At 49.7% G+C, this 13021-nt stretch overlaps 3 protein-coding genes across 3 annotated transcripts; 1 reads left to right on the top strand and 2 right to left on the bottom strand.

Annotated features, from left to right (window-relative positions):
* Positions 1 to 566: 566 nt before the first annotated feature.
* MCYG_06949 (Rho1 guanine nucleotide exchange factor 3) lies at positions 567 to 6099 on the top strand (the record flags this gene model as incomplete). Its single annotated transcript, XM_002844939.1, has 3 exons — positions 567 to 4943; positions 5021 to 5281; positions 5344 to 6099. 3 exons carry the CDS (start codon positions 567 to 569, stop codon positions 6097 to 6099), a joined length of 5394 nt encoding a protein of 1797 aa, XP_002844985.1.
* Positions 6100 to 7115: 1016 nt separating this feature from the next.
* On the bottom strand, positions 7116 to 10670 carry MCYG_06948 (GTPase activating protein; the record flags this gene model as incomplete). Its single annotated transcript, XM_002844938.1, has 3 exons — positions 7116 to 9348; positions 9400 to 9751; positions 9848 to 10670. 3 exons carry the CDS (start codon positions 10668 to 10670, stop codon positions 7116 to 7118), a joined length of 3408 nt encoding a protein of 1135 aa, XP_002844984.1.
* A 699-nt stretch (positions 10671 to 11369) lies between these two features.
* On the bottom strand, positions 11370 to 12472 carry MCYG_06947 (conserved hypothetical protein; the record flags this gene model as incomplete). The annotated part of the gene is made up of 2 exons (XM_002844937.1): positions 11370 to 12206; positions 12269 to 12472. 2 exons carry the CDS (start codon positions 12470 to 12472, stop codon positions 11370 to 11372), a joined length of 1041 nt encoding a protein of 346 aa, XP_002844983.1.
* Positions 12473 to 13021: the final 549 nt, after the last annotated feature.

Genomic DNA, 13021 nt, shown 5'->3' with positions numbered 1-13021 from the left:
AGTAGTGGTCAGGCTATGCGGATGAGATATCTCAACTGCCAGTACGACTAGTCACTCGATTATGTATCGTCTTCTCATCATCACGTATCACGTCTCGTCATCATATCTTCCTCTATCTTCCTCTATCTTCCTCTATCTTCATCATCTCTTCAACTTCATCTTCAACTTCACCAACTTCCTGCTGACTAAGCCGCTACATCGACAAAAACGACGAAAAGCGGCGAAACAACAAGAATCAACAGCAACAAAAAAATCAACCTCACGACGCTGTCGTCTCTTCTTTTCCTGGCTGAAGCAGCGATGGTGTCCCTGGCCGTGGCCGAACCTCGATAGCTCTCTCGCCCCCTAAAACAGAAACCTCCGCTCGTTACAAGTTGGGAAGAACCACCACTTTGCGCGCATAAACACATACAGCGAACCCCCCCGGTAGATAGACGTACAGGACTAACGCCCATGTCCTGGCCGCCGCCGTCTTGCTTCTCGAGATCGATCGGTGTGCGCGGGTGGACTGACTGAAGACGGACTCGAAGAAGAGGAAGAATAGTAAAGAGAGAGAGAAAAAAAGAATGTCGGACCAGGAAAACCGTCCTTCTCGCGCCTATTCACAGGTGTCGCATGGCCAGTCTCAGCCTCATGTCCACCACGGCCAGCAAGGAACTGCTACCCAAGCTCCCTCGCAGCCGCAGTACGCCTCCCAGTATCCCACCGGCCCTCACCTTGCCGGCCAGAAGCCGCACGCCCAGATGCAGCGGTCTCCCAGCTATCAGGCTGGCGACGACACCGGCTACTTCGACTCCCGCGCAGCCAGCAGTGGAGGATCGGGAGGAAGAGCATACCCATACCACGACGGTCGCGGAGGGAGTGTCCATGGATCGCATTCCAGCAACTTTGGCTCCAGGCACTCGCAGCACTCTACCGTTAGCCAGGCCTCTTCCCATGGCTCCTCCGCCATGTCTGGATACCAGCATCAGTACCAAGCCACAAACACCCCGTCCCCGGGGCTCCAACAGCAGCAGCAGCAGCAGCAGCAGGCGGCATACAACCCGCAGCAGTTCTCTCAGCCGCCTCCCACGCCGCAGCAGACGAGCTACAATCCACAGGTCTTCTCACAGTACTCCGGACAGCAGCATCACCCGCCGTTGCAGACCTACAACCCGGCCGCCTACCAGTCATCCCCCTCGGTGGGCTCCTTTCAGTCGTCTCCCGGTGTAAACTGGTCTGCAGGCACGCCAGTTCAGTCCGCATACCCTTCTACCTCTCCATCTTACTTCCCTCCGTCTCATGCCGTGCCCACCTCGCCCGGCCCCATGTCAGCCCGTCCACTAGATACCTACAGCGACTATTCACTCCCTTACAGTCAGACAAGTCACCACCATCCCACTTACCCGCCAATTGCGTCTCAAACCACTGCCGCTACACCGGTATCTGCCCATCCTTCGTCATATTCGTCCTTTAACTATCCTTCTTCACAGCCCGCAGTTTCATATGACACAGAGGCTACAAACGACCGTCTCAGGAGGTATTCTTCCGCAAAACCCCCGGCGCAATCCCCTGATTATCAATACATGCCCAATCCGCCTCCACATAGCTTGGCTTATCATGATTCGGCGTACATGCCTACCAAACAGGCCTCTTATCCGGGGAGCCCCCCCCCTCCCCCGCCTCCTGCACATCACAACTCCCAGTCATCACCTCGACGCACGGACACGCTCACCCGTCATCCCCAAGCTAGGCCGCTTCCGGGCCCGCCGCCCGAGAATGAAGGACGAAATGGTCGTGAGCAGGCAGAGCCAAGCTACGAAGATGTGATAAAAGAGGTAGAGGCTGCCGTAATGGAAGGAAGGCCAGATACCACCCGTCGACACAGTTCACGGGCGAGACGGCCTCTCCCACAGCAACCTCCCATCCACGAATCTGATGATGGGGCCTATCCGACTTCCGCCATATCACCGGGTGTACAGCTTCTACCCGACGAAGTACAGACACATACCAATGGAGGCAACATCAGTTCGACCGGAACGGGACAATACGTCAATTATAACGCTTATAGTGACGACAGTGATGCAGAAGTGGCTGCTGGCTTGGAGGCACTGCGACTGGCAGACGAGGAAGAAGCTGCCATGCGCGCAAGGCGCAATACTCATACATCCACCGCAAGCTCGTTCGGTTATCAACATCAAGAACCGCCGCCACTACCTCCAAGCCAGCACCATGCGGAGTCGAGCAGTGACAGTGACTTTGCTCTTCATGACATCGGACTCTATGGTGGAGGGTATAGTGCCGACGTGCACTATGGTGAGGATGCAAGAGTGGCATCTGCGGGCCAGCCAGACAGCAGAGGCGGTACCTCCAATCAATATGACTACCCCAGCATCGATCAGGACTCCATACACCCCTTTCCAGAGATCGAAGCTACCGCCAGAGTCGATACTGTCGGTACCGGTGGACTCTCTGAACCTTCGGCCCATCGCCGTATGAGCTTCGAGGATGGCGACGAAGCTGCTCTTAGAAGGCCTTCGTCGATAACCAGTTCCCTTAGCGATGTGCCGGGTGAAGGGGAGCCGCAAGACCTATTTTTCCATCCAGGAATGAGCTCGAGGCCGCTACCACCTCCTCCAGTACCAGCTGGGACTCAGAATCTACTTCCTCATCTCATGCCTGCAGGTACATACCGTTCCAACGAACATACCGGGCAGATACCCCTGGACCCCTACAACATGCCACCCTACCCAACCTCCCCCGACACATACTCTCATTCATACTCTACTTCCGCCGTGCCTCGCTCAACTTCCCTATCGGACCATACAACATCCCATAGAACTGCGGATGCCATCATCCGTTCAAAAACAGATGCAGACAAGGCGAAATCTAAACAGGCTGCCTACGACTCCTCCATGTCCACTCCATCAGTTACTCTCGATCTACCTGTTCTCCCTGCTGGTAAGCGGAAAAAGTTCCATCCCGGCAAATTATCCAGTGAACAGTTCCGTAAATGTTCCGAGCCCTGGGCGATCAGCGCCATTGTGGCATGGATAAAGGACCTGGCGGAAGATGAGGCGGATCTGAAGGAGCATTCGATCGTTGAGGCAATTGTTGCTTTGTTCACCCACAAAGTCCCAACCATGAACACTGCCGATGCCGAAACTCTTAGTGACAGGGTTGTCAAAAGCATGTTCGCCGCAGGGGCCTTGATCAAGGATGAGGAATGGGTGAAATTTGGTCCTGGAACATTATCTGGTGTCCTCTGGCAGATTACTGGTCAGGGATGTTATTCCTCCCGTCTGCATAACCAGGAGTATGATATTTTTGGAAGATGCTACTCGCACCACTGCATGAGGACGTTGAAGAAGATCAATCTGAAAATGGTGGAGGCGCAGAAAAAGGCAGAAGACTGGGCAACGTTTTATAAGGTTGGCAAGGAGGTCTTCTCAACCCATTCTAAAAAGGAGATTGACCGTCAAAACAACCTGCATGAAATTGTCACCACTGAAGACTCCTATATTGCACAGCTTGACGTCCTGCGAACTCTATATCGGGATACCCTTGCCACAGCCCAGCCGTCCGTCATCAGCCCCAAACGCCTTGATAGATTCCTTAGGGACGTGTTTGGAAAAGTTGATGCGGTAAAAAGAGTTAATGAAGAATATCTCCTTGCTCAGCTAAAATATAGACAAAAGGAGCAAGGCCCATTCATCATTGGTTTTAGTGACATTTTCCGAGAGTGGATTCGAAAGGCCAAGGCTGCGTATACTGAATATGCTGCAACATTCCCAAATGCCAATTATCTTGTGCGGCGAGAAGCTGAATCAAACATGCTGTTCCGCTCGTTTTTAAATCAGGCACGTGAGAACAGATTGTCAAACAGGCTAAGTTGGGATACATATTTGAAAGCTCCCATTACCCGTATCCAGCGGTATACACTGCTTTTAAACACCGTCTATAAGAATATGGAAAAAGATTCAGAAGAGAAGACAAACCTGCTACAGGCTATCGAAGAGATCAAGCTTGTGGCTTTGGACTGTGATAACAAAGTTGGAGAAATGACGAAGAAGATGGATCTTAAAGAACTAGGCGCAAAGCTGCAGCTAAGACCTGAAATGAAGTCCATCGTGGAACTCAACCTTGAGCATCTCGGACGTGAAATCATACATCAAGGCGACCTGCAGCGGCCAAGAACAAAGAGATTCAACTGGGTCGATATCCGTGCCATCCTCTTCGACCATTATCTTGTCTTAGCCAAGATTGTGATTCACAGAGATGCCGCGGGCGTAAAGCATGAAACATTCGATGTCTCTAAACTCCCTATTCCTATGGATCTACTGACACTAGTAAGCACGAATGACGACCCGGTCGTCAGGTCTGCTGTCAAGGGCATCGCTCCAGCTAACCCCCGAACTGGCGCCCCAGCCGGCCTTGCTCATGCTGCAACAGCCCCCCAGATAAGTTCCCCAGCCCCAGGTGCAGCCGGGAGATCAGTGACCACCACTGTCCTGGAAAACTCCAGGGATGAGAAAATCCTATACCCGTTTAGAATCAAACATCTAGGGAAAAGGGATGTTTACGTTCTTTACGCCCCGACTGCACAGTCACGACAAGAGTGGTGTGAGAAAATCTACGAAGCAAAGACCAAACACGCCGCTGCTCTTTATGCCCAGAATGCAGAACCATTCAGGCTTCGTGTACTTTCCGACTCGGCCTTTGCTTACTCTGACCAGGCCGTTCCTCCTAAGAGTGCTGTCATCAAGGGAACTCCTCTCGATAGGGCAATTAGAGAGGTAGAGAAAAGATATGAACGTAACTTATCTCGACCTTTGCCTGTTTGCAGGGCAGCCGTCAACTGCGCGTCTGTGTTTCAACAACCTCCAGGAAAAATGATGTGTGCTATCGGTACAGATTATGGCGTCTATATCTCCGCATATGATGATCCTAGGGGGTGGACAAAGGTTAGCTCTTCACTTTATGTTAAAGTTGGTATGTTTATATAAATCAGACGTCTAACCTGCCCGATAATCAAATATAGGGAATTTCAATGTTACGTGTCACACAAATCGCCATCTTTGAGGAATTTAATCTTTTCCTTTTGATTTCCGACAAGTCCTTGATCGGGTATCACTTAGATTCAATTTGCCCCGGCAACGGTGCTGTGCAGCCTGATTCACAGCGGCGGGCACCACAAAAATTGTCTGGTAACCGAGAAGTGGGCTTCTTTGCCGCAGGACGCATGAAGGACAGAGCATTGGTATTTTACAAGAAGAGAGACGGCATTTCCTCGACCTTTAAGGTACATATAGACCTATGATATGCTATTCTCAACCACTCGTACTAATCTTTATAACCCCCCAGGTTTTGGAGCCGGTTCTTCAGAAGTCATCGTCAAGTCGCTCTCGATTCCTGTCCCGACGAGGCCAAACTGAATTCTTCCGTGAATATGATGAATTTTATATCCCGGCAGAGAGCTATGGCATCAACCTGTTCCACACTTCCTTGGCTATCTCCACCTCTAGAGGCGTTGAAGTTCTAACTCTTGACAAAAAGCAGCCATGGTCTGTACCAAATCTGAAGTCAGAGCAGGCGGATGTCCAATCCCACCTCACCAGCATTGCAAACAGAGTGAAAGATCTCCGCCCTCTTGGAATGTTCCGCCTCAGCGACAGTGAATTCCTTGTTGCTTTCCAGGAGTGCGCAGTATATGTTAACAAACACGGTGACGTTAGTCGGAGTGTCGTCTTGGAATTCGTCGGCATCGCGCATGCAGCCTGCTTATGCGGGAAATTCCTTCTCCTATTTAACGAAGATTTCGTCGAGGTCCGAAATGCGATGAACGGCCGCCTTCGACAAGTCATAGCCGGAAGAAACGTGACGTTGTTGGATGACGGTGGCAATGGAGGCAGTGGGATCGACCATCATGCGAGCGCGGTAAGCGGCTCAAATTTCAATGACACGGCTTCCACTGCCACTGGTTCCGGACGTAACGGTCTCGGAATATCTACAGGATTTGGCACCGCTGCCCGCACCGTCAAGATCTGCATGCAACACCCTGAACGTGAGAGAAGCCAGATCGTACTGGAGCTATTGGAAAACGAAGGACAGAAAGATTAGTCGTCCTCCGTAATCTACCATTCTTCTAACCTTGAAATGCACTGCGGCCATGATTTTCATGCATTTCAACTATTTATTTCTCTTACTCTGGCCCATTCTGATATCCTACCCCCTTTTTTACTTTACAATTTCTTTGTCGATTTATTCGATTTTTGGGCTTTTTGTTGGCTATTCCATATATTCGTGTTTCAGCATTCCCAGTGACCAACTAACTGCCCTTGGATATGCTATTATATGACCCCACAATCACGACTTACGATCCTAGACTCTTGCTTTTGCCTTCGGGGGTTGGTTGGCTTGGTTGATTGCAAGGCTTATTTACTCATCAATTACGGATGATACTCATCAGCCTTATTAGCCCATTTGGTTTCTTGTCGAATTTTTATTTGTATTGGCTATGGATACTTCTTTTTTTTTTTTTAATATCCTGCCTCACCTCTGACTTATATTCTGTTTGATTCATCGATTCTAAAATATACTTTGTACTTGAATTTGAAGGCATTACTTCTTTCCTTCAGCTCTCACTAACTGGATGGCTTTTTCCTGTTACATATGTAATGATTTAGACCTTCAATGGAAGCTATTGATTATTTGGTTCTCATCATGGAACATTGACACCATAGATGCCGACCTCATCTTTCAACCATATTTCTCCTTGTGCTGTCAACCTTGACACAGTACGATAATCTCATAGGAATCATTCCATATCTTGACAACACAGCTTCTCGTCTTGAGTACAAGAGTCCGCTGAGCAACCAATTTAAAGGACATAGAGCATGAGGCCACTGATACATACCCGGCCAAAGAACCTAGATCAAGGGAGCAGATTATTGAGTGAAACATGAAATCAATAGTTTAAGGAAATGCAGTATGTAAAGGAGTATGAAAGTATATAACACAGTTTCTCTGGTAAATTATACAGCGCGCCAGCCACTCAGGAATCCTAACAATGTCATGTCGAAAGCTATCATCAATTAACTTATGCATATTTTCATTAATTCAAAAAGCACGGCTGGTTATGACTCGAACTCGACCTTATCAATGCTGCAATCTGAAGGCCTTCGTACAAGGGACCCCGGTGACGGGGAGAGCGTTGCTTTAGAGGTATTTGTAAAATTGCCTTCCCTCTGCTCTGGCCCTTCTCGCTCCCTTATACTGGCGACTTCTGCACCTTCTAGAAGATCACGATCTCCTTCATGAATAGATGGCGCACGAAGCTTGGAATTATCGTTATTTCTTCGTTCATAGTAAGCGGTATCTTCATCCTCGTCATCATCTTCTTCGTCTGCCCTGTTGCCAAGAGCATTACGTTCCATTTCCCGTTGGGCTTCTTCCATCTTCTTGCGAACCTCGGCAGCCATACGCATTCCGTCGGAGACGATGTTATCCAAAACTCCTCGGAGGCCCTTGTGGCCTGGAGGAACTATGCCACCGGAAGCACCGGCAAGAGTAGCTCCAGATGGAGCTGTAGACCCGCTAGAGGAGCGATTATAGCCAAGGTTGGTGAAGGTGGTGAGATTGGAAGAAAGGGACGTAGAGCGTGAGGCGGCAGCTTCAGGAGACGGGCGGTCTGAGAGGTGGAATGACTCAGGGAAATAGCTTTCAAAAAATTGCTCAAGTAATTCATCCGCGAGGATGACCATGCGAAAGGTGGGTAAGGTGATGTGTAAAGGGTGGGCAGGATCTAGAGCTGCGTTTGCTGCTTCGGACGCCTGCTTGGTAGTTGGAGAGAGGGGGGTAGTGGGAATATTTTCGCTTGTAGGTTCTAGTGGCTTTTCTTTTGAGTCTGATTCGGGAGTTGGATGATACTCTTCTTCCTCTTCATCGTCCTCATCGTCGCCTATGCTAAAGGCTCCAAGTTTGGACTCCACTTCTGTGTGTTGCTCTTGATTTTGTGGATGGCTGGGATCAGCATATTCAAAGCAATGTTGAATAAAGTCGCTGACACTGCTCAGAAACTTCTCATCAGCACTAAGCTTAGGTCTGGCTCTCAAGTCTCCTTCTTGGGTCGATGTTGACAGTCGATCGTTGTCTCCATTGGCTCTGACGTTGATAATGCCTTCGAACCCTCTCCTGGAGAGGAAAAGGAGAGCCTCGGACATGCGCAGTATACCCTCTCGATCTACCTGACCAGAGCCATCATCATCATATAAGTCAAAAAAATAGTTAATAGTGTTCATTATATCTCTGCCACCTTTTATTTTAGCCAAGCCATTGACAACATTCTGAAGACTGAGGCCGCCGTTACCGTCGACATCCCACTTACGGAACATTCGTCTTAAAAAGTCATGGTCTGCAGGGGCAGGGTATTTGGGTCTATCGCAAGATTTATTCCGACCTCTTACACTGGAGTTCCTATCAGAGGCGGAATCCTTGCGTGGAGGAGAATCGCTGGCTGCCCATTTAGCAGTAGCTGCAAGGAATTGTCTAAACCCGTCGTAATCCATAAGCGATGGACTGGGACCAAGGCCAACACGGCTTACTTGTTCTTCCGCCCTAGGGATGAGAGCAGAATACCGTGCGGCGTTTTTGATCCCAGAATTGTTGCGTCGTCTCTCTTCTTCTTGGGCTTTTATCTTTTGTTGACGGTCATACAGTACTTCATAGAAGCGGTCGTACGTTGTGCCTAGGTCGTCAACGCTGAGTTTCTTACTCTCCGGTCCGAGGTTTCGAATCGAAGTCCTCTTAGCGAAATTTTCGATGTTGTGCAATACGGCATCCTTGTGTTGAGCTCGTTCCTCCACAATGGTACTGTGGGTTATCCCCGAGAACTCCTTAAAAGCCACAACCATGAGCTCCTGGAAGCGAGTAATGGCACGTAATTTTGGGTTGTCTGAACGAGGATGAGCGGACTCGTCAAGACTTGAAAAGTAAGACTTGAGAATAGAGATGAACGTTCCGTCATCTGTGACGTCGAGTAATTCCTCTCCGTTGATTCGAAGAATTGCCAAACCGACTTGAAAGAGCACTTTAGGCCCCTCAAGGAAGAAGACGTCGAGAACCCGAAATGCGAATACAAGGGGCATGGAGTTGATGTAGAGTGAAAGGAACCATGGAAGGGAGACGACAGATAGCTGGACGTCAGATTTGACCAGATGGTCCCATAAAATGGGCATTGTCTTCTCGACAAGGGATTCGAACACCTTTTGATCCAGCAATGTTCCGTACATGGTCGTGGAATAGTAGCCGGGTAATAATCGATCACACAGCACTGATAATAAGAAAAATGCCTGCGCTTCGGATGTGTATCTAACATGTGGTCAGTATAAGCTGTAAAGAGGGAGCAGATAGCACTCATACATTAACAAGGCAGCCACGACGATATTCATTGCTTGACAGTACCCAATCTCTTCGTTTATCCAGCTATACGCTGTCAAAACCCTCCTTAACCTCCCGATTCCTTCTTCACTCTGAAATCCGGGGTACTCTGGTAGACTGCGGTTTAGGTCCTTTTCAATCTCATCGATGGCAAGAGACTCGCGGCCAGAGAACTTGGCCAGAGTCTCCTCGTAGAGATTTGGAGCTCGTAGACGTGAGTAGAACGATCCAGAACAGATTTCCCATATTTCTCCACGTAGACGGTTGGGGAGTCCGACTCGGATGAGTTTATGAAATGTAGGCTGCCTTATCAATGTGGCATTGCGCCCATTTTCTTTTAACCTAGAATGTCAGCAACGTAATACAATACCTGGGAGTTGTTCCCCCTTTTTTTTTTTTTTGGATTATTCGACACCTAGTAGGGCCATACCTCTCATATATTCTCCCCATAACCGCATCTTGCTCCGGTCCCTCAACTTCCTGGCATCGCCGGGATATCTAAACACCAGGCCCAGACCTGTGTCGGGCGGTTCCCTTGTTGTTTCTACCTCCACGCCCTCCTTCTTCACCGTCCGAGAGCCAGACAGCATGTATTCAGAGTGGCACCCAGCAACTACCTGCCGAAGACCCTCAACATCCTTCATCCCGTCCCTAAGGCCTCGCTTTAAACCATCACAAAACCGCTCACACGCCTGGCGCGAACCGTCCAGGTGGATTGTAAACTTCTGCACCATCGTAGATGTATCCTTTGACGGCGTCGATTTGCCCAGAGCTCCGTTCCAAGTGGTAATCGAAAGAGAGAAGACGTGGCCATGGCTATTCAGCCTCTCGACTCGACGTATCGAACAGAGGGGTAATGTGAACCCGTTCCCTGACGGACCTGTCCCGTGCGTTTGCCCGGTAAAGGAGGATGAAGCTCCAAAGCTCGACGACTGCAGGAAGCTCGTAGGCTGTGTCGAGAAGCATATGAATCGTTCGCTGAGATGCAGGTTGCCTATGTACCGGTTGCCAGAACGGCCAGCGTCCTTGGCTCGTTCGCCATGAGTAGAGCTCGACGAGGAGTAGGGCAGTGGCAGGACAAGCTCTGCAGATATCTCCTGCAACGGGTTCTGAGAGTCTGGGAGCCGGAACTGCTGGCGAAACAGTGAAGCCTTGGAGGGATTTCGATCAGAGGTGGCCGGAGCAGGGAAACCGAAGTTCGACGGGTCTACCAACGACTGAGCCTTTTGTACAAGCGAGGAGATTTGAAACATAGCTATAGAAGCAGTCTAGCAACTGGCATTTGGAGCTGGTTCCTGTCAATAAAGGGTCCCCAAGGGGAGGATGTTTGCTGCTATGCAAAAGAGTGTTGGTTGCTCCTCTTTTGACTATTGAATACCTCGGGGTGACCCCAGGGGAAAAAGGGGGCAAGGCTAAGTATATAGTCAAAGGGCTCGACGGCGCATCAAACGACTTTATGTAAAACACATTCTTCCGGTAGCAGGACAGTCAAAGCCAAGTCTATACAGAGCGAATGGATCTTGTACCTCATTCTTGATACCAAGCTGGGAATCCCGCTCAAGGATCAGTCGGCACAACAATCTTCCACGCCCGGCTGGCCTTGCTGCGGCTGAGACGGAGCAGCAAAAGGTGGGCTGGGGAGTAATACAAGGGGGCGTACAGAGGAGCCTGGCATGGCTTTTTACGCAGTCCGGAGTTGTACGAAGGGGAAGATGGACAAAGAATAGATGTAATAGTTCGATTTAAGAGACAGTGCCTCTGCTAAATGAAATGGACCCTGGGGAGAGAAAAAAACAAGAAATAAAACAGTTGAGAGAGAGACAGAGAGGGAGAGTAATGAAATAAAAGGAAATGCCAGGACAAGTAAAAAGGAAATACTATCTGTTGTAGCCATGCGATCCCACTCCGAGAACTGAATAAAACTGAGAAAAGAAATGGAAAAGAAAGACATCTTATGCCTTGTCTGCAGGCAACTTGATATGACCGTGTAGTTGATCCTCTTCTTGAGGTGCAAGGTCGGCATCCTCTCGGGCCATCAGGCCTTCCTTCTCGCTGGCTTCTCCGTCTTCTTGAGCAGAGTCGAGGGTGCGGCGGTGAGCGTTACGTTGGCTGCGGCTGTATCTCCACAAAGCAACCAGGCAGTGACCCACAAGTGATCCGATGGAGCAGACAACCAGGCTGAGACACAATCCGATGATCGCTGGGATGATCACGAAGCGAAGTGCGCGGGCAAAGGAGCGGGAGAAGGTGGGGTTTTGGTATCTGTGATGGCCATGTCCGTGTTCCATGCTGTTTCCTTGCGGCTTTCCGTGGCAGCCTCTCCATGAAGATGAAACTTTCTCGGCAAATTGTGCGGCGCGGACCTTTGCAGCGTGTAGAGTAGCGACAATTCTAGCCACCAGTAGACGTTTCCAGCACTGAGCATCGCGGCCGCATTGTTTCCATGAGATCTGTGGGGCCGCGGTGGCTTCGACTCGTGAGTTGACGATGACAAGGTTGCCTTTGGTGGTTTTGATGACGGGAATGTAGAGTGTGTCCGCTGCGGCCGGAAGACCGTCAAGCTGGACGGGAGTAAAGTAGAATGTGAGAAGTTCAGGGCCGTCTTCTTCGGTGGAAGCCTCAGGGGCTCGAAGAATTTCTAGGATGTAACCGGTGGCGACTTGTCGACTGAGGTGCTCATCTGATTTGCGAACAAGGCTAGTCTGTAGATTGACAGATTCATCAGGAGAAGGGTAGATTTCCTTTTTGTTGACATATAGTTTGCCTGCATCTGTCGCCAGGTCGAAGAGCTACGTGTTTTAATCGTTAGCCTACGTATAAAGTGGAAAAAGGGGGTGAGTTTAAAACCAACCATATAGCTATCGACGTCAGACTTCCAGGTGGCTGCAGTGTCTGAATCTTCTGGGAACGGGCATTTTGAACAGGTTGTCGCTATGCTGAACTTGCGGGCATCGGCGGTCTCGATGGAATGAGGGCTGTCGACCCCGGGAACGATAAGGAAAGCGGCTGCGCCTTGCAGCGCCAGAAGAGATGTCGCGACGAGTTTCGTCAACATGATGGGCGATAAACAGGTTTCCAAGGGGAGTCAAGCTTCTGTTAGCTAGATAGAAAAGAGAAGAAGAAGAAGAAAGTCAAGATAGAGAAAAAAACGAGCGTCGAGAAGTTCGAAGTTGAAAGTCGAAAACATTCAACAAGCAAAAAAAAGCGAGACAAATTCCGAAAGTGGCCAAAAGCGGCGGAGATGACGTAACGCCGCGTGTTGCTGAGTAAAACATCACGTGATATATCAACATCAAGTCAGAGAAAAAGGAGGAAAAAGGAGAAGATGAAGCAAAAAGCCGACAAAGGAAGAGCATAAAAGGGTCAGAAGAACAATGTCAAAGGACAGGGAAAGCCAGAGACCTCGGGCAAACACCTGGAAATGCAGAAAGATGCCATGTTAACACCCAAACATGGCACAAAACCGCAACTCCATCACCCATATCATCCAAAGAGAAACCACCAGAGTAGAGAGAAGAGAGAGGTATCAGGAGCCATGAGGGTATCATGGGCCGTCGACCCAATCCCGAAGGAGGGTGCAACGCCCTACAGAAGATCCACCTGG

Source organism: Microsporum canis, genomic scaffold (assembly GCF_000151145.1).
Source record: "Microsporum canis CBS 113480 supercont1.6 genomic scaffold, whole genome shotgun sequence".
NCBI lineage: Eukaryota > Fungi > Ascomycota > Eurotiomycetes > Onygenales > Arthrodermataceae > Microsporum > Microsporum canis.
Note: the sequence above shows the minus strand (reverse complement) of the source record. Positions and strands in the feature narration are given on the sequence as shown.